The sequence below is a fragment of the Ailuropoda melanoleuca genome, chromosome 13 (assembly GCF_002007445.2).
Source record: "Ailuropoda melanoleuca isolate Jingjing chromosome 13, ASM200744v2, whole genome shotgun sequence".
Lineage (NCBI taxonomy): Eukaryota > Metazoa > Chordata > Mammalia > Carnivora > Ursidae > Ailuropoda > Ailuropoda melanoleuca.
The window spans coordinates 71,285,431-71,306,973 of record NC_048230.1 but is presented as its reverse complement, the minus strand read 5'-3'; the positions used below and the strand labels follow the sequence as shown (position 1 = coordinate 71,306,973).

Here is a 21,543-nt window from a genome sequence, read left to right as displayed (position 1 = left end):
ATGTCAGGCTAGTAGTACCTGGGGTCTCTTCATTTTATTCTTTCTCATGTTCTTATCCTCTGTATTAAAAAAAAAAATCGGTATGTGATGGGAGAAAAAAATGAGTCCATTGCTGCTGTACTTGTTTCTTAGAATGCAGTATCCAAATGTGATGGTACATGCCATTCTCTTCTTAGAATAAGTTTCCTGGGTATGCAGTGGGGATCCTGAGAGGAGGGATCTGTTGGAAGTGGTGTTGAGGAAGGGTGGAGAAAAGGGCCAGCTGCCCTACGGAGGTGTTCCCTCTGTCTTTGCTTTACTGAAACCCCAAGAAAAAGTCTGGGTTGTCTATTTCTTTTTCTAAGTTTCTTTAAAAACAAAATATGAAGTATTAGTACAATTATACTATTAAATATAATGTGGAAGAAAAAAATTCCACTGTTCTTTCAAAACCACTTTAGTTCTAATATATTATTTTCTAATTCTCTTCCAAATAATCATATCTTTTTGCACAATTGCAGTCAAGGTATGCATACACAGTGTTACTGCTGGTGCTCACCACCTTCCTGAAGCTTCTGTCTATTGGTAGGCTGGTGGTAGAAGAGATGTTTCACTGCTTTGGGCTAACTTTTGGGTACAGCAGAACCTAAGATAAAATTCCTTGAGAGAGCCTAGGTCTGTTCCATCCTCACACACCCACCTCTTGCTACCCCAAGAGCTGAGAGTTGAAGAAGAACCTCAACTCAAATAGACCATAAGATGTCCCCTGTAAGCCCTGCAGATCTTAATGGCTACAGTTTTCTTTAAGAGGAACATGATGTATTAGGCCAATTCATGCTTGTATGGTCCAAATGTGTATCAAGCAAAGATAAGTAGCTATTCACAATGCAGAGTCTGTACTTTTCTATGATACATTATTCAGTGTTCCCAGTGTTTTAGTGATAATTTCGATAGTTTTTACCATCTCTATCTCTGACGTATAATGTGTACTCATTTCCTTCTGATCATTAGAACTTTGTTTGTACTTGCCAAATGAATTAGAAGTGTACGAGTAGAGGGGTTTAGACCCCATTTTAAGTGCAGGGTACTGATTTATTTTGCTTCCTTGCTGATGGTTTAAATGATGATACTCTTACCTTTTCACAGAAGAGAAGGCCAATTTGGAGAATAAGTTTCCTGCGAAGAATGGCATAGCAGGGCTTTTTCAGGGCAAAACTCCTCTGAGGAAGCCTAATCCTCAGCAAGCTATTGTCACGCCTTTGAGACCAGGTAAGAAAGATCATCTTAGAAAAAATATCCTTGGTAGAATGGTGGAACAGTGTATTAAGAGCCTGAGGGATCTGGGGGAATTACCTAAATGCTGTATCCTTTGGTTTGTTATTGGTGTAGTGGGCTAATTCATTTCATGGTGAATGTGGCACTAATGATGCACTACACTTTTTTTTTTTTTTTAATCTCTTGGAACTTAAGCTAACATAGGCTTTTATTGCCAGATATATAACTCTTTTCTTTTTATGACTAAACTTAACCTAACCTGAGTCTGACTGGGAACAAAACAGCAGGAGAGAAGAATATACTGCTTGCCATTGTATGAGGATTCTTTGAGTCATGTATCTGATTTTAAAAGATAATTGACATTTAGACTGGTGGTTACTAAGTCTGCAGAATATTGTCTGATCAGAACAAAGGAAGTGTTTTAAAAGAGATCATAAATCCTTAAAAATGATTCTTTTTTTGGAATAATAGCTATATTTAGATATAATTCACCTGTACAAATCACCTAAAGTTAATTTCAGTGTTTTTTAATGGTACATTCATAAGAGTAGTATACAACCACGACCACAATTAATTTAGAACATTTGAAAATTACCGTTATAGGTAAATCTGAAACTGGCTTCAATTAGACCATTAACTAGAGGAGCCATACCAGGAAATAGCTGTATTTTTAGTGTACTCTTCTAGTTTACAAAGTCTAAGCTGCTAGGATGACTTTCAAATAATTAATTCATGGGCACAAATGACATCTGTTGAATTTGGGATCAGGACAAGGACCTGAACTTTTGCATCCATTATCTTTCTTGCAGAAGGGATTAGAACTGTATGACATGTTTCACTTGACATGCTTGGAATTCCTGTGGCCTGAGTGCTGTGTCCTCAGGTGAATTTCGTTAGTTCATTATGTGTGGCAGTTTTTCTGTTTCTTTGGTGGTCTTTGTGCTCTTCTTGAATTGAAAGAGTATGTGATACTACCTAATTTGTCTGGACCACTTTCAGTTCAAGACTGTTTTGTCAACAGCGTGCCCAAAGCAAGATACTTCTCCTGGGCCCATCACGTGCCAAAGACCATGCACATTGCTTATGTGCATGCCCCTGAGGCCCCTCAGAGTCCGTGTTCTTTCATATTACATATTCTCACCTGTCTATTAGTGTTGTTCCCTCTGCCTCGTAATATAACTGAAAAGTTCCTACTCATCATTCAAGGTCCAGCTCAAATACCCTTTTTTCTCTGATTTCCCGTATTTGTGTTCCCAAAGTTCTTTTCATACCTCTATTTTAATTTCAATTTCCTATTGTATTGCTAATACAAAGACATAACAATTAATTTTTATATACTGCCCTTTTATCCTTCTACCTTCTAAACTGGCTTATTAGTTTTAGTAGCTTTTTTATAGATCCCACCAGATTTATTTATTTATTTATTTAAAGATTTTATTTATTTAATAGAGTGTGTGAGAGAGAGAGAGTGAGCAAGCGCACAAGCCTGGAGGAGAGGCAGAGGGAGAGGGAGAAGCAGGCACCCTGCTGAGCAAGAAGCTGGAGGAGGGCTCTATCCCAGGACCCCGGACCGTGACCTGAGCCGAAGGCAGATGCTTATCTGACTGAGCCACCCAGGCACCCCTGGATTCCATCAGATTTCTAAATAGATGATCATGTCATTTGCACATATGCTTTTCTTCTTCTTTTTCTTGCATATTGTACTGGCTAGAGCCTTCAGTAGGATATTGGATAGGAGTGGAAAGGGTAGACATACCTGTTGTTGCATTTAGGCTTTCACCATTAAGTATGACATTAACTGTAGTTGGGGTGCCTGGGTGACTTAGTCATTTGAGCATCTGACTCTTGATTTTGGCTCAGGTGGTGATCTCGAGGTGGTGGGATCGAGCCCCGCATCAGACTCTGCACTCAGCCCAGAGTCTTCTTGTCCCTCTCCCTCCCCCTCTGCTATCTTCTCCCCCACCCCCTTGTGTGTATGTGTGTGTGTGCGTGTGCACGCACACTCTCTCAAATAAATAAAAAAAAATCTTTTAAAAAAAAGTATGACGTTAACTATAGTTTTTCATAAGTACCCTTAATCAGGTTGGGAAATTCCTGTCTATTCTTGTTTTGCTGATAATTTTTATTTGTAATGGATGTGAGATTTTGTCAAATGACCTTTCTGCTTGTATTGAGATGATTATATGATATTTTTCTTTTTTTCGTGTTAATATGTTGAATTGCACTGATTTTCCAATGTTAAGCCAACCTTGCATTTCTGGGATGAACCCTAATTGATCATGATGGTATTTTTCTTTTTATATGTTTTTAGGTTCAGTTTGCTACATTGTTGTTGAGAATTTTTATTTATATTATTCATGAGGGATATTGGTCTGTGGGTTTCCTTGTGACGCCTTTGTTTGATTTTGATAGAGTAATGCTGGCCTTACTTTAAATAGTCCCTTCTTTTCATTTTTCCTGGAAGAATTTGCATGAAATTGATATTACGTCTTAAATGTTTGGTAGAAGTCACCACCAAACCCAACTGGGTCTGGAGTTTTCTTTGTAGAAAGGTTTTTAACTACAAATTCAATTTCTTTAACAGATATAGGTTGTCTCTTCTTAAGTGAGTGTTGATAGTTTGTATTTCTGCTAGTTCCAAATTACCTAAGTGTTATTTAGAAGTGTATTATTTAATTTCCAAATATATGGGGGGGGGGAAACGGTTCTAGAAATTGTCTCTGTTACTGATTTCTTGAGGGATTTAATTCCATTGTGGTTAAAGAACATGACTTGTGTGACTTGAATCCTTTTAAGTGTATTGTTTCATGGCCCAGAAGATTGTCTGTCTTGGTAAATGTTCTATGTGCACTTTGAAAGAATGTGTATTCCGCTGTCATTGGGTGGAGAGTTACATAAATGTCATTTGGGTCAAGTTGGTTGTTAGTGTTGCTCAAGTCTTCTATTTCCTTATTGATCTTCTATTTAAGTGTACTATCCATTATTGAAAATGGGGATATTGAAATCTTCACTATATTGTTAAATTGTCTGTTTCTACCTTTAATTTTTTCAGTTTTTCCTTCATGTATCTGGAACTTTGTTATCATACACACACACACACACACACACACACACGTAAACATATGTGTGTCTGTGTGTGTATGTTTGTAATTGTTATGTCCTCTTGAGCTGACTGCAACATATTTTTGTTAATGAAATTTTATTGCAATATAGCCATACACATTTGTTTGTGTTATTTATCACTATTATATTCTAACTGATTTTTCTATCAATTTGTTCCATAAATTAGAGGGAGAGATTGAAATTTCAGGCTATACTTATGGTTTTATCTATTTCTTCTATACTTTTTGCTTTGTGTATTTTGAAGCTCTGTTATTAGGTACATAAATATTTAGGTTGTTTTGGCGTCTTGAGGAATTGACCATTTTATCCTTTTGAAATGGTCATCTTTATGTCTGGTGATATTCTTTGCTCTGAAATCTGCATTGTCTAAAGTTAATATATCCATTCCAACTTTCTTTTGATTAGTGCTAGCATGATGTGTCTTTATATTTTAAGTGCATTTTTTGTAGACAGTATATAATACATATGTTTTTTAAGATTTTTAAGTAATCTCTATACCCAACATGGAAACTGAACTTATAACCCTGAGATCAAGAGTCATATGCTCTACTGACTGAGCCAGCCAGGTGCCCCTGTAAAATTCTTATATTAAATTTTTTATATTAAATTAAAAAAACCTAATCACCTCTGCTTTTAAATGGGGTAAGTGCCTCTATTGTAGCCTTGACATAATACACTATCATTTTTTTGTTTGTTTCTTTTTCTCCTCTCCAGAAAAACATTTCTTTAGGGAATGAGCCAAATGATTGTTCTCTGGAATAAATAATTCATGAAATGTGTTATCATAGCCTAACTTTTCTTCCATTTATTTGGTTGGGGCTTTTTCTTTTATCAAGGCTCAGTTCATAAGCTATACCAGCAAATGCTATTTCTTCCCTGAAGCCTTTACTTGATTGTTCTTTCTCCTTATTTTTTTTTCTCTCCTTATTCTTATAGTACTTTTTTGTTTCTGTTCCATGATGGCCATGGTAATATCAGAATACTTTATGATAAAATATCTCCTTCCCCTTTCCACCTTTATTTCCCCTTTCTCAAATACTGTATCTTTTAACTTTTAGTGTTTTTAATTTCTTGAGTGGAGAAAAGCTGGTGGTTACACCCATAATGCCAGATCATATGATTGTATCAGCATTAAAAGGCAGAGATGCTTTTTTCTGAGGTGGTGACTTAGGCTGGCAGATAGGTCTTGGATCCTACATTTCTCTTTCAACCAAAGTAGATTTTATAAATTGGTCTTCTGTATAAGATGTCACTGGAACTAATGGTTCCACTGCTTAGAAGGGATACACACACACACACACATACACACACATACATATAGATATGTATGTATATATATGTCTCTCCAACTTTTTCCTTGGGATTTGAGTGCTGACTAATTTTGCTTTCCCACAGTTGACAACACTTATTACAAAGAGGCAGAAAAAGAAAATCTAGTGGAACAGTCCATTCCATCAAATTCTTGCTCTTCCCTGGAAGTCAAGGCAACCACCTCAAAAAATACTCCAGTGCAGCCTCCGAGGTAAGACTGTTTCAGGGCTCAAAGTGGTGGTTATATTAATTGATGTTCAAAGAATAATTATTGTCAGAGTACCTACTATGTGTCCCATACTATATTAGACTCTTTATATTACCTCATTTAATCTTCATAACATTTATGAGTTGTAGATAGTAGCTTAATTTATTGATAAGGACTTAGAGGTACTAAGTTGCCTGAGGTTTATATCAGAGCCAGAATTCAGACTCATCAGTTTGGTTCCAAAGCCCTTGCTGTTTGCACCATCCATATGGGTTGCAATTTACTTGTGTGGATATATGACAGATACTTTTTTTCCTCTTTATAGGTTGTAAGTAAATTTCATAAAGGCAAGCATTATATATTCTTACTGTGCCTAACAATGTCTGGCAGGAGCAGGAGCTGGATAAATAGTTGATGAATGAATGAATGGGTGGGTTAAGCTGCAATCTTGGTAGTGGTAATCTTAAAACATTTAATGTCTTTGAATGTTGTATTTGTATCAGTATCCTTTTTTTTTTTTTTTTTTTTTTTTTAAAGAGAGGGAGTGAGTGTGGGGTGGGGGGCAGAGAGAGAATCTTAAGCAGGCTCCACGCCCAGCATGGAGCCCGATGTGGAGCTCAATCTCAGAACCCTGAGATCATGACCTGACCTTAAATCAAGAGTTGGATGCCCAACCAACTGAACCACCCAGACACCCCTATTGCTTTGTACTTTGATGTTATGTAGAATATTCTCAAGGAAGAGGAATGACAAATGATATTATTTATATACAGATAATAATATGTATTGTTGCTCAGAAGTGATGAAATTACCCTTTGCAAAGCTTCATGTTGGCATAAGGGTATTGCCTTTGAGGATAGTATCATACAAGCTTATCCTAATCTTTTTTGATAAAGAATCCCATTTTATTCTTTTTATAAGTTTATTTTTTTTATTATTTTTTTAAAAAAGATTTATTTATTTATTTGAGAAAGAGAGTGAGCATGTGAGCAGGGGAAGAGGCAGAGGGAGAGGATCTCAAGCAGATTCCATGCTGAGTGTGAAGCCAGACATGGGGGTCAATCTCACATCATGAGGTCATGACCTGAGCCAAAATCAAGAGTCGGATGCTTAACCGACAGCTACCCAAGTGCCCCAAGTAAAGAAGCCCGTACCCAGTGTCCTGTAGATTTCTTCAGAATTCAGGGAAGTGTTAGTGTCTGCACTTCTCCATTTTGTGTATGATTGCTAAAATTGTCTCTCATCCTGACTGAATTCTGAATGCTTTTTGGAAGTGATGGTGTGACAGGAATCCAGCTACTCTCAGAGTTAGAAGACCTGAATGGTTTTTTGTTTTGTTTTATTTTTAAGGCAGGTACCTCTACCACTCAAAATCTTAGTTTACTGAGAATAACCATATCCCTCAGGCTTCTTGTCAGAAAGGGCCAAATAAGATGGTATGTGACAGTACTTTGTAAATGATACTGCATTATGAAAATGCATAATAAGAGGTAAAACATTAGTGCTGTTAATCTCAGATCTCAGATTTATCGGATTCCAGAGATGCCTAATCTGGAAAGGAATGGCAGCTGGGATAGGAAGGTGTAGATAGTCATAAATATTCCCTACTATTTTCACATTGTTTCAATGGATAGTCTAAAAGATGGCCAAAACTTCTTTGACACAGAATAGTTTAAGAGTCAATAAGGCTTTAGTATGTCATAATAATTTTTCCATGGAGGTATTGCTTTACCATAAATATATGTTCTAATTTTTGGTATCTCATCCCTTAGCCATTTCTCCCTAAAGACACCCAGCAATTCTTCTCTTGACTTTATAACATCACTGTATGTTGAATTTAAGTAATGGTCCCAAATGGTTCTGTATTCATGTGCTTTGCCTTCTTTCTTTCTAATTTTTATGATTCCCAGTCCATTTTTAAAAATTAACTAATTTTGCTGGGTAATAATTTGCATATAGTAAAATGTACAGATCTTGAGTGTATGGTCTAATTAGTTTTGACAAATACATACATACCACCCCATGCAACCATAATCTCACAATCAAAATGTATAAAATATTTCCAACACTTCAGAAAGTTCTCTCATTCCTACCCCTTTATAGTCAATCTGTAGTGCTGCCTCTACCTTCTCACTCTCTCACCTCCTACCCAGAGACAACCACTGTTCCAATTCCTGTCACCATAGATTAATTTGTCCTGTTCTAGATATTTTTTTTAAAAGATTTTATTTATTTATTTGACAGAGATAGAGACAGCCAGCGAGAAAGGGAACACAAGTAGGGGGAGTGGGAGAGGAAGAAGCAGGCTCATAGCAGAGGAGCCTGATGTGGGGCTCGATCCCGTAACGCCAGAATCACGCCCTGAGCCGAAGGCAGACGCTTAACCGCTGTGCCACCCAGGCGCCCCTCTAGATATTTTTATAAATGGAATTATATGTACTCTTTTGTATCTGACTTCTTTCACTTAGCATGTGTTTTTGAGATTCATTCGTGTCACTGCATGGTTTGGTAGTTTGTTCCTTTTTATTGGTGATAATAAATTCTTTTGAGTGGATATGTCATGATTTATTTATCCTTTCAACAGATGATGAACATTTGGGTTGTTTCCAGTTTGGGGCTATATAAAGCTGCTATGAGTAGTTGAGGACATGCATTTCTCTTGGGTAAATACTCAGGAGTGCAATTGCCGGGCCATAATGTTAAATGTATGTTTATAAGAAACAGCCAGAATGTTTTCCAAAGTGACCATACCATTTATATTCTCACTAGCTATATATGAGAATTTCAGTTGCTCCATATCCTAGCCAACTCTTGGTATTGTCAGTCTTTTCAATGATATTTCATTGTTTTTAATTTGCATTTTTCTGATGACTAATGATATCGATCCACATTTTCATGTGATTATTGGCTATTCATGTATTTGCATTCATAGCTGCTGCTTTTTTAGTCTGGCTCCCTGCAATCTCCCCTGCGTCTGCAAAGGTTAGGGGTCAGCCAAGACTTTGAGTAGAGTTTATACTCAGGTTTAAGTGTTCATCCTCTCTGTGGTTCTCTTGCTTCTGGAGTTTTGCCTCTAAATTTTCAGCCCTTCTTTTTTTTTTTTTTTTTTTTTTTTTAAGATTTTATTTATTTATTGGACAGAGAGAGACACAGTGAGAGTGGAAACACCAGCAGGGTGAGTAGGAGAGGGAGAAGCAGACTCCCTGCTGAGCAGGGAGCCCGATGCGGGGCTCTATCCCAGGACCCTGGAATCATGACCTGAGCCGAAGGCAGACACCTAATGACTGAGCCACCCAGGCGCCCCGTAAATTTTCAGCCTTTCTGCCAGCTCTGTTGTTTGTCTACTGACACCTCAAGGTAGTAAGATGTTAGCTTTGTGCCATCCTATAATATACACAGTGGGAAATACACTTAATAAAAAAAAAAAGCAGCAAACTCACCAGTCTTATCTAGGCAGTTACATCTTTTAAGGATGGACACCTCACCAGTTTCTGCTTGCCTTTTTGCTTGGGCCCCTAGGTCTCCCCTAAATACACATGGTTTAGCCGTCAGGCAGGAATCTGTACAGAGTCTTTGCTCAGATTTTGAGTGACATCTTTTCTGTGGCTCTTTTACTTTCAGGATTTTCTTCTAAATTTCCAGCTGTTATACTGGCCTTGAATTCTATCTTCTGTTATCTCTAGCCAGTGAGACAGGAATTTTCTGCTATTGGATCTGCTATGTTTGGGGAGTACCTCAGGCAAAAAAGCTACTAACTCATAATTCTTACCCTTTGCAGTTACTGGTTTTCATGGATAAATGTTCCTCTGTTTTCTGCCTGCGTTTGGTCACTTTCCAGTGCCTTCAGATAGTTGTATTTTTGTGTTTTGTCTATGTTTTTTAATATGCACTCTTCATTACTCATTCAATACATCCATTACTTCATTCCTTAATTGAATAAATTGGCTCTTTATTACTCCATGTATTTTTTTTTTAAGATTTTTATTTATTTGAGAGAGTGAGAATGAGAGAGATCACAGAGGGAGAGGAAAAAGGAGACTCGCCACTGAGCAGGGAGCCCGATGTGGGGCTCGATCCCAGAACCCTGAGATCATGACCTGAGCCGAAGGCAGATGCTTAACTGAGCCACCCAGGTGCCCCTCCATGTATTTTTTTTATGAATACTTTCTTTTAGAAATTAATATGAAATGTTTGCAATGAAAGATAGACATTTAGTTAGGATTTGATTCAAAATCCAGGAAAGTGGATAGAGGGAAAACTGATACATGATTGGCTATGATTTGATAATTTCTGAAACTGAGTGATGACTTAGTAGTTTATTTTTCTCTTTATTTTTAAAATATGCTTGATATTCTCCGTAATAAAGATTTAAAAATTGTTACTCTATGCAGTAGCATAAAAGTCTGAATATGTAATAATGTCTTTACAGTGTTTAGGACTTTTTTAAAGAAAATGTTGAGAGAAATTAAACAAGATCTAAGTAAAGAGCAGGGCATACCATATTTATGGATTGGGAGACTCAGTATTGTAAAAATGTCAATCCTCCCTAACTGATATGTAGATTAATGCAGTAGCCATAAAAACACCAATGGTTTTCGCTTTGGACATTGATAAATTAATGCTAAAGTTTATTGAGAAATGCAAAGGTCTAAGAATAGCCAGATACTTTTGAAGTGTCTAGTACATAGAAAGGCATATTATTATGAAGCTACAGTAATTAAAGCTTTATGGTAATCTCAAGGATTAATGAGACCAGTGGAATCAAATAGAAATTCACCTTCCTCTATATGGACATGATATATGACAAAGGTGTTACGACAGATCTGTGGGAAACAGTGCTCCCTCCCCTCCTGTAATAAACAATGCTTGGCTAGTGGATATGCAGATAGAACAGAAAGAAACTTGGTACCTACCTCACCCCATATAAAATAGTCAGTTCTTTCTTTTTTTTAAGTTTATTTATTTCTTTATTTAAGTAAACTCTACACCCAACATGAGTTGGTGTAGACCCACAACCCTGAGATCAAGAGTTTCATGTTCCTGACTGAGCCAGCCAGGCACCCTAAAACAGTCAATTCTATGTGGAATTGTAGATCTAAATATGAAAGCTAAAGCTCATATAAGGAAATATAGGAGAATATCTTTATGACCTTGGAATAGGGGGAAATTTTTTTTTAAATAGAATACAGAAAAGCACTGACCATTCTGGGGAGAGCTATTGATGTATTTGAGACATTTATCTAATCAAATGATACCATAAAGAGAGTAAAAAGCCAACCCCCAAAGTAGGAGAAGATACTTGTGACACATAAAACCTACAAAGGGCTTATATTCATAGTATATAAAGAATTCCTGCTAATCAGGAAAACATGACCACCCAGTGGAAAACAAATAAGAGACTTGAACTAGCACTTTATCAAAGAGGATATCCAAATGGCCAGTAAACATGTGAAAAGTTGCTCTATCTCACTGGTAATCAGAGAAAAGCAAATTAAAACCATAATGAGGGGTGCCTGGGTGGCTCAGTTAGGTTAAGTGTCTGTCTTTGGCTTAGGTCGTGATCCCGGGGTCCTGGGATTGAGTTCCGTAACAGCCTCCCTGCTCAGCAGAGAGCCTGCTTCTCCCTCTCCCCTTGCTCCTCCCCCCTGCTCGTGCTCATTTATGTGCTCTCTCTCTGTGTCAAATAAATAAATAAAATCTTAAAAAAAAAAAAAAACACGACAACCCACAATGAGATTTTACTAGATACCAGCTAAATTAAGTCATCTGACAATATCAGGTGTTCAGGAGGGTGTAGAGCAATGCAGACTATAGTATAAACTTGCCAGGGTAAGCATAGATTGGTACAAGCACTTTGGAAAACAGCTTTAGTTGATATAACCAATGTCCTTATGACCTAACAGTCTTACAACTTACACCCAACAGCAACGTGTGCACATATGTACCAAGAGACATATATGAAAATTGGCAGTAGACTGGATAAATAATGGTGTACATTACTACAGTGACTCTTAGACAGCATTGAAAATCAGTGAATTAAAGCAATATGAATCATGGTGGTTGAATCTCATAAGCATAATGTTGAGTGAAACAAACCAGACAGAAAAAAATACATGCAGTAGTCTGACTATATTATCTAGAGGGGGTTTTTGTTGTTGTTATTCTTTGTTTTTTGTTTTCTTTCCAAACTAATGTACCATGCTTATGGAATGCATGCTGAATGGCAAAACGATAAAGAAAAAGTAATGATTACAATAAAACAAGTCAGGATAGTAGCTGCTGCCAATGTTCTGTTTCTTAGCCTGGGTGGTGATTTCGTGAGTCTTCACTTTGTAATCATTTAACTTAATCTTTTTTTTGTTTTTTTTTGGTATGTGTTATATTTTACCAAAAAGGGGGAGTGTGGCTACAAAAAGGAGAAAATAAGCACCTTAGTCAATTACCAGGAGACCTGATCTCAAATGTCAAGTCTGACAGCAATTAGCTATGTAACAGGGTCAAGTCTCCTCATCTTTTTTGACTTTTACCTATAGAAGGAGGGAGTTGTACTAGGTGATTGCCAGGACCATTAAAAAAAAAAAATCAACTGCATTTAAGTACAACATTTTATGATGAAATTCAAAAGCTATCCGTAAGACAAGAAGAGATTATGTTTTTAGAGTGGGAATAATACCATTAAACTCTTTGTAGCCCTTGGCAGTAGTTGACATACTTTCACATTTGTGGGGCACAATTGCATATCCATAGTAGATATATACATTTCAGATAAATTTTGTCAATTCCTTTATCATAGAAGATCTACTAGACTCTCTGCTCAGAAAGATTTGGAACAGAAAGAAAAACATGTAAAAATGAAAGCCAAGAGATGTGCTACTCCTGTAATCATCAGTGAAATTCCACCCTCCAAAAAAATGAAAGTGTAAGTAGCCACAGCTTCTGCAGTTGGCATAGGTTTTAGTCCTGTTTGCTCCTATGGCTAATAGCAATGGTGCTTGTTCTTATTTTTATTAGTTAGGAGTGTATTTTGCTGTAAGTAATAGCCTATTCAGCTAGAGTAGTTTAAAGAATAGTGATTTATTTGCTTCACGGAAGTTTGTTGTTGGCTTTGGTTCAGTGACTGAACAATGCCAGGGCAGCATCTCTGTGTTAGCTTTTTTTCATACTTATTACTCAAGATGGCAGCTCTGTGTTTCTCAGCTTCTTCCTTGTGCTTGTTGCCACATTGTCACAAGATAGCTGCTATATTTCTAGGTATCACATCCATGTTGAAGAGAAGAAGGGGAGGGTATGGCAAAGGAAGAGGGGCAGCACCCATATCACAAAAGTGAGCATTTTCTAGAAACCCTGCTTATACTTCAGTTGCCCTACTGTGTCGCTTGGATTCTCCCTAGTTGCAAGAGAGGCTATTGAAACAAGTACAGTACTTTTGCCTTTGTACATTGCTGTCCCAAACAAAATTGGAGTTCTATTAATAAGAGAGAAAGTAGAATAGATATTGGGAAGGCGGTTAGCTATCTGCCATTTGTGCATTTGATGATGAGGAGTTGGAATCCCTCACCACCCTCCTGAACCATCATCAGACAATTCTCACCTTGACTTCTGTTGGTGTTCTCAAAGTTTACCCATTGTATCCATTGATATGTATGATCTAATGGTGCTATTGGAAGAATCTTGCAGTTGAGACATGCTTGTTGTCCTAAAGAATGAGAAAATTTAAGCCATATGTAGTAGATTTGAGGAGGAGAGTACAGCAGGGTATGTTTTAGGGAATTGAGAGTATTTTTTTTTTGTTCTTTTGAACTCAAGTTCTAACAATAAAAAGAAGCCAGAGGAAGAGGAAGAAGGCAGCGCTCATCAAGATACTTCAGAAAAACATGCATCTTCCCCAGAGAAAGCCAAGGGAAGACATACTGTGTCTTGTATACAGCCTGTGAGGTATGCTTCTTTCCTAAATTTAAACTTTAGAGTCAATAGAGTAAAATTATAAGTGGGTATATCTGCAGTCTGGGCACATGGGACTTGGGAAACTCATAAAGCTATAACCGTGGTGAGGTGAATTGTTTTATATCTTGGGGGAATGCTCATCTTAAAAGTTGAGAAAAATATACTATTAAAGCAAATTAATCTGGGAAACAAACAGGATTATGGAAAGGGAGGTGGGTGAGGGAATGGGGTAACTGAGTGGTGGGCATTAAGGAGGGCACATGATGTGATGAGCGTTGGATGTTAAATGCAACTAATGAATCATTGAACACTGTACCAAAAATTAATGATGTGCTACATATTGGCTAATTGAATTTAAATTAAAAAAAAAGAATATTAAAAAAACAAATTAAAAGAAATATAAAAGTAAAAAGTTAGTAAAGGTTCTTAACCTGAATTGAACAGTTTTTATTTTGCCAAGCTCCCTTCTGGTCTTTACTCAAGCAAAAAATGTATTTTCACAATCAGTGTATAAGCAACTTTGGATTCTGTTTTCCTTGCTTGCCATGAGAGTATTTAATTTTTTTTTCCTGTACTGCTACAAAATCTTCACATTTATCCTTTTTTAATAGTTAATAGTCTATCAAGTTATATTTAACCATTTCCTGTTGAAAATGCAGTTACCAATTTTTCACTATTGCAAATAATCAGTGAACATCTTTATTGGCAGGGACTTTTCTTTGAGTAGTCTCCTTGGGCTAAAGAAAGAGAAATTCCTTGATTAAAGCATATGACTAGTGTTATGGCTATTGATATTAATTGTCAATTTTATTTCTTTTTTTAATTTTATTTTTTCAGACATATTTATTTGTGGGGGGGACTTAGGAAGAGGGGGAATGAGAGAATTTTAAGCAGACTTCCCACCCAGCTCAGAGCCTGATGTGGGGCTTGATCTCACAACCCTGATATCATGAGCTGAGCCGAAATCAAGAATCAGACATCCAAATGACTGAGCCACCCCAGCGCCCCACCAATTTTATTTCTGAATTGAATGTATGAATTTATAGTGCCGTCAGCTTTGGATGAATATTTTTATTTCCTTGTACTCTCATCCACATTGAATTTATTTATTTTTTACATTTAAAACTGTTTCAAATTTAATTGATGTAAATGTTGATGGCATCAGCTTATTTTAATTTTTGATTGCTGACAGGATTTGTTACTATTATTGTAAACATCTTTTCCATATTTCCTCTTGGGTGAATTGTTTCCTTTTCTATTTATCTTTAAGTGGTCTTAGTGATAGTCTCATTGCTAAGAATGGCTACTCTGAAGTGAACTTTTACTATGTGTCAGGAACTTCAGAAATATCTGACTTAATAGTCGCAAATGTTCTGTGGGGATAAATATTTATATTCTTCACTTTACAGTGGAGGTAACTGAGGCTCAGAGGGATTAAACAGTTTTCTCAAGATCACATAGACAGAAAATGAAATGACAGAGTCTGTCCTCTCTTATCACTGTGTATATTTCATGTATAATAGACTTTTGTCCTATTTCTTGCAAATATTTTCCCCATTCTACTGGTATTTTAATCTTACTTTTTCTTGTGGCCTAAAAGCTAATCACTGTATAGTCAAATTTATGAGCCTTTTGTAGTATCTTCCATAGTCTATTTTAGCTGTCTTTTTGAAAAATTTTCAATATTTTGTTATAAATTGTGATTCAAGTCTTTAGTGTTACTTAATTAAGTCAATATCAATTTATCAGATAATACCTTTTGGTTTTGATGGTTCTTTTATCACAGGTTAAAAATCTAATCTATGTAATACCTTTAGACTGTTTTGAATTATGAGCCTCTTTCTTCTCTCCTCTTTTATTTCTTTTACTGATTTGCCCCTTAGGCAGAAGATTCTAAAAAGTACTGAGGAGCAAGAGTTGGAGAAGAGAATGAAAATGCAACAGGAGGTGGTGGAGATGCGGAAGAAGAATGAAGAATTCAAGAAACTTGCTCTTGCCGGAATAGGTCAGTGTGGCTCTCGTTGAGTCTGATTTATGAAGGGTGTTTCTCCTTATCTTGGTAGGGTTTTTGAAGTCTCTAAAGGGAAAAAGGCTTTCTTGGCTAGTAGTTAGTAGAAAAAGATGTGTTTATTGGAAAGCTGATACCCTTTATATCCCAATGACCATTCCCTAGAATGTTTGATATACATTAGATCAGGGCCCCTGGCTGGCTCAGTCAGTAGAGCATGTGACTCTTGATCTCAGGGTCATAAGTTCAAGCCCCAAGTTGGGCATAGAGATTACTTGAAAAAAAAAAAAGTATTAACATACACTGGGCCTTTCTTAAGAGTGCACTGTTGCTCTCTGCCTCTAATTATAGGATGCATACCCATCTTTTGAGGCCTTTTTCCATGAAACCTTCCCTCATTTCTTCAAGTAAAATTAATTCCTCCCTCCTTTTTCTTCCTAATTCTTTTTCTTTGTATTAGAAAAAGAAGGGATTTGGATTGAGACAGAAGATAAAGCCATTGGGCAGGCCATTTTTTTGTTGTTTTCCTATTTTAATCCTTGACAGAGGAAAAGAAAGCTGAGCGAATCCAGTTGTAGCTACAGAGGAAAAGTAGTTCTGAGGGAGCCAAGGGGTCAGAGTTCTGCTTTGCTCTTAAATAGCGTTATTGTGGGGGCACCTGGGTGGCTCAGTCGTTAAGCGTCTGCCTTTGGCTCAGGGCATGATCCCAGAGCCCTGGGATCGAGCCCCGCATCAGGCTCCTCCGCTGGGAGCCTGCTTCTTCCTCTCCCACTACCCCTTCTTGTGTTCCTCTCTTGCTGTCTCTCTCTCTGTCAAATAAAAATACAATCTTAAAAAAATAAAAAATAAATAACATTATTGTGGAGTCAAAGCTATAAAGCCCTGCTTACTGGGTTGAAAAAGCACCCCTGGAGTTTATAGGGTTTCCCTCTTCGACATGTTTAGTTAAGTATGCTTTTCAAGTCAATTTGTAGCTTATCTTGTCAAAAGAATTCCAGTTAGTGTGTCTCCAGAACTATGTCATCACACCTGGGAAATGGGGTCTTCTCCCCTGGTGCCACCTCTTTGCAGTTTGCATCTGACCAAAGGTCCTCAAATCAATATCCTCATTGAATAAGGCCATATAATAGTGTCCCTGAGGACTGTTTCAAGTTTTGGGTGATGTGTAGAGAGTGAACAAAGTTAGATCCGTGGTGATAGAAATACGAAAAGGACCAGATAAAGGAGATTTACAGGTATTTTCTATTCTTGGCGTTACCTATGTGTTTTACTCTGCTTCTCACTCAGGGCAACCTGTGAAGAAATCCGTGAGCCAGGTAACCAAATCAGTTGACTTCCACTTCCGCACAGATGAACGAATCAAACAACATCCTAAGAACCAGGAGGAATATAAGGAAGTGAACTTTACATCTGAACTGCGAAAGCATCCTCCATCTCCTGTAAGTTGATGGGCTCAGTGGATATGCTTGTTACTAATTCAGCAAGGATTTCAGGTGTAGTAGTTGTGGTCGCTACTTCTAATAATATAATTGAGAGAAGCATGTTTTTGTGTTAAGATACATCTAAATCCTCACTTTGCCCTGTTTGCTATGTGATCTTGGAGAAATCGCTATATTTTTCTGGGAAGCATCTGAGGAAGTTGCTGTGAAAACTGAATTGAGAATGTACATGAAGCACATAGAATTATGTGTGGCAAACTGTAGGTACCAGCTTGTTGCAGCTTGTGCTTTTACAAAATTCTTGAAAAATATCTTGTGTCTACAGAGTGTATAATATATGACAGGGCTTATGTGAACAATGGTCTTGGGGCAGACCACTCAAATCTAACAGAAACAGTAAGAATCCTAAGCAGAAATTCTAGTACTAAGAATTTCTACTTGCATTTGCAGTGGGCATCATCACTCGTTGAAATCAGTCCTTTGCAGTCTTAAACCCTGGGGTTGTGCTTCTTCCTTTGAGATGTCAATCCTTAGAGTTTTGTTTCCAGTCAGAGATCAGTTTTATGAAAATGAATCATCCAAGGACTAGGCTTCTTCATCTCTTAGTTTTGGGGAGGATGTCTGCAGAGATTCTGATTCAGGCAGCTACCTGGCCTGATCCAGACCCAGAACCCAAATCAACTTTTTCTTAATGAGATTGGGGGTGAGGGCAATACCTTTGCAGCTGTTTTTTCCTCTTCTAATTCTCAGAACACTTGTTCTTGCTGGCATAAAAACATTGATGTGCTTGGGAAAAATCACCTTATTTGCTGTTGTAGAACAGACAATTTGTTAAGTGCTAGATCCTTTCTCCCTTTTTAAAAAAGATGGGAATAGACTAGTTTTAACCCTTGCTCCAGGACTGACAAACTTAAGAATAATAATCTTGGCTTCACCACAGGCCTTTTTTCTTTGGATCCTATGTGCTGAATATACGGCTCGTGGTAGATCTGAGCTCTTCCATAACACTTCATTTGGAAAACAACTTCTTTCTTTACAGGCCCGAGTGACTAAGGGATGCACCATTATTAAGCCTTTCAACCTGTCCCAAGGAAAGAAAAGAACATTTGATGAAACAGCTTCTACATACGTGCCGCTTGCACAGCAGGTCGAAGCCTTTCATAAACGAACCCCTAACAGATATCACTTGAGGAGCAAGAAGGATGATAGTAAGTTTCATACCATTGTTATAGCCTCCCCTAGAATTCCTTTGCTTATACAGATTTGTCTTTAGTTGAAATCCTAGCTTTTGAACTAAACTATGGCATGTGCCTGTATGCAGACAACAAATGTACCATTGAGCATCTCTGAACTTCCCCACCCCACCCTGGCTATCTGTCTGCTTATACCCATCAACCACCGTGATCCTCCTGATCAGTAATTGGCCAGGAATCATACCTTTGCCATGTGTCAAAGTGTCATGGTGCAGCTACTGACCTACAGAAAATGAAAGCATTCCATTCATTCAGGGTTGTGTGCTTTTGTTCAGCCATTCAACAAACTTTACGACTACAAACCAGGCACTGTTGGGTGTAGGGGGTATAGCAGTGAATAAAATGGACTTGGTGCTACTCAGTATCAAGTTTCTAACTCAGTGAGAGAGATAAATAGATCATTACAAATTATGGTAAGTGCTATCAATGTAGAGGGCGATGTAAGAGTCAAGACATGGGGGAGATAGGTAGAATATGTCTTTATCCTGAGAAGTCACTGGCAGTGAAAGAAGTTGAAGATCCAGGGCAGAAAGGAGATAACCAGTGATCGATAACCTGCATGGGCAGGTAGGGGAGGGATACTTAGCTCTCAGGTGGAGTGCTTATTCTTTGAAGGGAGGGTGGAAGAGAGAAATGGGTGTAAATGCTGGCAGGTTTGTAGGTTTGGGATGAACACATGAGAGGGTTCTAATCTCCTAGCCTTTGTCTTTATGAAAATAATTACTGCAAGAAGGAAGGTAAGGAAGTTTGAGAAATGGAAGTGGTACAAAATAGTTGTCCAGAATATAGGACTAGCATAATGGATAAAGCAGAATTTGGTCATTTTGCCTTTGAAGGTCTCAAAGTTTTCTGCTCTTTCATAGGCATTGTTTAGTGCTGTGTTAGGCAGTCAGGCAAGCTTCTTTAAGTATAGCATTCCTTAATATTGTTATTATGTTCCAGTAGTCATTTTGTCAAATTTTATGTTAGAAAAATAATGAAATTGTTTTTTTTTATTCTAATGGAAATTTAAATATTAAACATGACTTTCCAAATAACATATGACTTTTAGAGTCTGATATGCCCTGCTTTTAGAATCTTGGTCCTGGCAAATAGAAAGAAAAATTATTTTCTACAATTTAAAAAAAATTTTAATTCCAGTATAGTAACATGTAGTGTATTATTGGTTTCATGTATACAATATAGTGATTCAACAATTTTATGCATTACTCAGTGCTCATCGTGATAAGTGTACTCTTATATCCCCTACATCTATTTCACCCGTCCCTCCGCCCATCTCCCCTCTGGTAACCATCAGTTCTCTATACTTAAGAATCTATTTCTTGATTTGTCTTTTTCCCTTTGTTTGTTTTGTTTTTTTAATTCCACATATGAGTGAAATCTTATGGTATCTGTCTTTCTCTGACTGATTTATTTCACTTAGCATTATACTCTAGATCCAACTGTGCTGTTGCAAATGGCAAGGTTTCCTTCTTTTTTATGGCTGAGTAATATTCCTCTGTGTGTGTGTGTGTGTGTGTGTGTGTGTGTGTGTGTATACACACATGTATATTATGTCTTCTTTATCCATTCATCTATTGATGGACACTTGTTTTGTTTCCATAATTTGGCTATTGTAAATAATGCTACCATAAACATAGGGGTTAACATATCTTTTTGAATTAGTGTTTTTGTATTCTTTGGGTAAATACCCAGTAGTGGAATTACTGGATCATATGGTAATTCTATTTTTAATTTTCTGAGGAACCTCCATATTGTTTTCCACAGTGGCTGCACCAGTTTGCACTCCCACCAACATTTGCAAGTGTTCCTTTTTCTCCACATTCACGCCAGCACCTGTTTCTTGTGTTTCATTCTGGATTTTTTTTTTTAATAAAGATTTATTTATTTATTTGAGAGAAAGAGGTAGAGAGAGAGACAGAATACGAGCAGGGGAGGGGCAGAAGGAGGGGGAGAAGCAGATTCCCCGCTGAGCAGGGAGCCTGATGTGGGGCTCGATCCCAGGACCCTGGGATCATGACCTGAGCCAAAGGCAGACACCCAACCGACTGAGCCATCTGATGCCTCCTCTTATGTTGTTGATTCTAGCAATTCTGACACATGTGAGGTGATCTCATTGTGGTTTTGATTTGCATTTCCCTGATGATGAGTGATATTGAGCATTTTTCATGTGTCTGTTGGCCATCTGTGTGTCTTCTTTGGAGAAATGTCTGTTCATGTCTTCTGCCCATTTTCAAATTAGATTATTAGGGATTTTTTGGTGTTGAGTTGTATAAGTTTTTTATGTATTTTGACTACTAAGCCTTTATTGGATATGTTGTTTGCAAATATCTTCTCCCTTTCATAGGTTGTCTTTTAGTTTTGTTGTTTCCTTTGCTGTGCAGAATCTTTTTATTTCGATGTAGTCCCAATAGTTTATTTTTGCTTTTATTTCCCTTGCCTCAGGTGACATATCTGGAAAATGTTGTTGTGGCCGATGTTAGAGAAATTACTGCCTGTGCTTTCTTTCCCTTGCCTCAGGTGACATATCTGGAAAATGTTGTTGTGGCCGATGTTAGAGAAATTACTGCCTGTGCTTTCAGATCTGACATTTAGGTTCTTTTTTTTTTATTTTTTATTTTTTTTAAGATTTTTATTTATTCGACAGAGATAGAGACAGCCAGGGAGAGAGGGAACACAAGCAGGGGGAGTGGGAGAGGAAGAAGCAGGCTCATAGAGGAAGAGCCTGATGTGGGGCTCGATCCTGTAACGCTGGGATCACGCCCTGAGCCGAAGGCAGACGCCTAACCGCTGTGCCACCCAGGCGCCCCTGACATTTAGGTTCTTAATTCATTTTGGATTTATTTTTGTGTATGGTGTATTTTCTGCAATTTTTTTTTTTAAGATTTTATTTATTTATCTGACAGAGATAGAGACAGCCAGCGAGAGAGGGAACACAAGCAGGGGGAGTGGGAGAGGAAGAAGCAGGCTTCCAGCAGAGGAGCCTGACGTGGGGCTCGATCC

General features: G+C 37.5%; 1 protein-coding gene across 4 annotated transcripts in view; it reads left to right on the top strand.

Moving 5' to 3' along the window:
• TPX2 (TPX2 microtubule nucleation factor) overlaps nt 1-21,543 on the top strand; it is a 59,276-nt gene that overhangs the window by 15,665 nt on the left and 22,068 nt on the right. For all 4 annotated transcript variants that reach the window (XR_004619465.1, XM_002918281.4, XM_019798655.2 and 1 more), the window contains 7 exons: nt 1,126-1,248; nt 5,773-5,899; nt 12,690-12,815; nt 13,703-13,831; nt 15,724-15,845; nt 17,136-17,287; nt 18,327-18,495. Coding sequence is in view for 3 of the 4 variants with exons in the window: in XM_002918281.4 (XP_002918327.1) it covers nt 1,126-1,248; nt 5,773-5,899; nt 12,690-12,815; nt 13,703-13,831; nt 15,724-15,845; nt 17,136-17,287; nt 18,327-18,495 (948 nt within the window). In the remaining variant the exon portion in view is untranslated. The remainder of the gene's footprint in view (nt 1-1,125; nt 1,249-5,772; nt 5,900-12,689; nt 12,816-13,702; nt 13,832-15,723; nt 15,846-17,135; nt 17,288-18,326; nt 18,496-21,543) is intronic.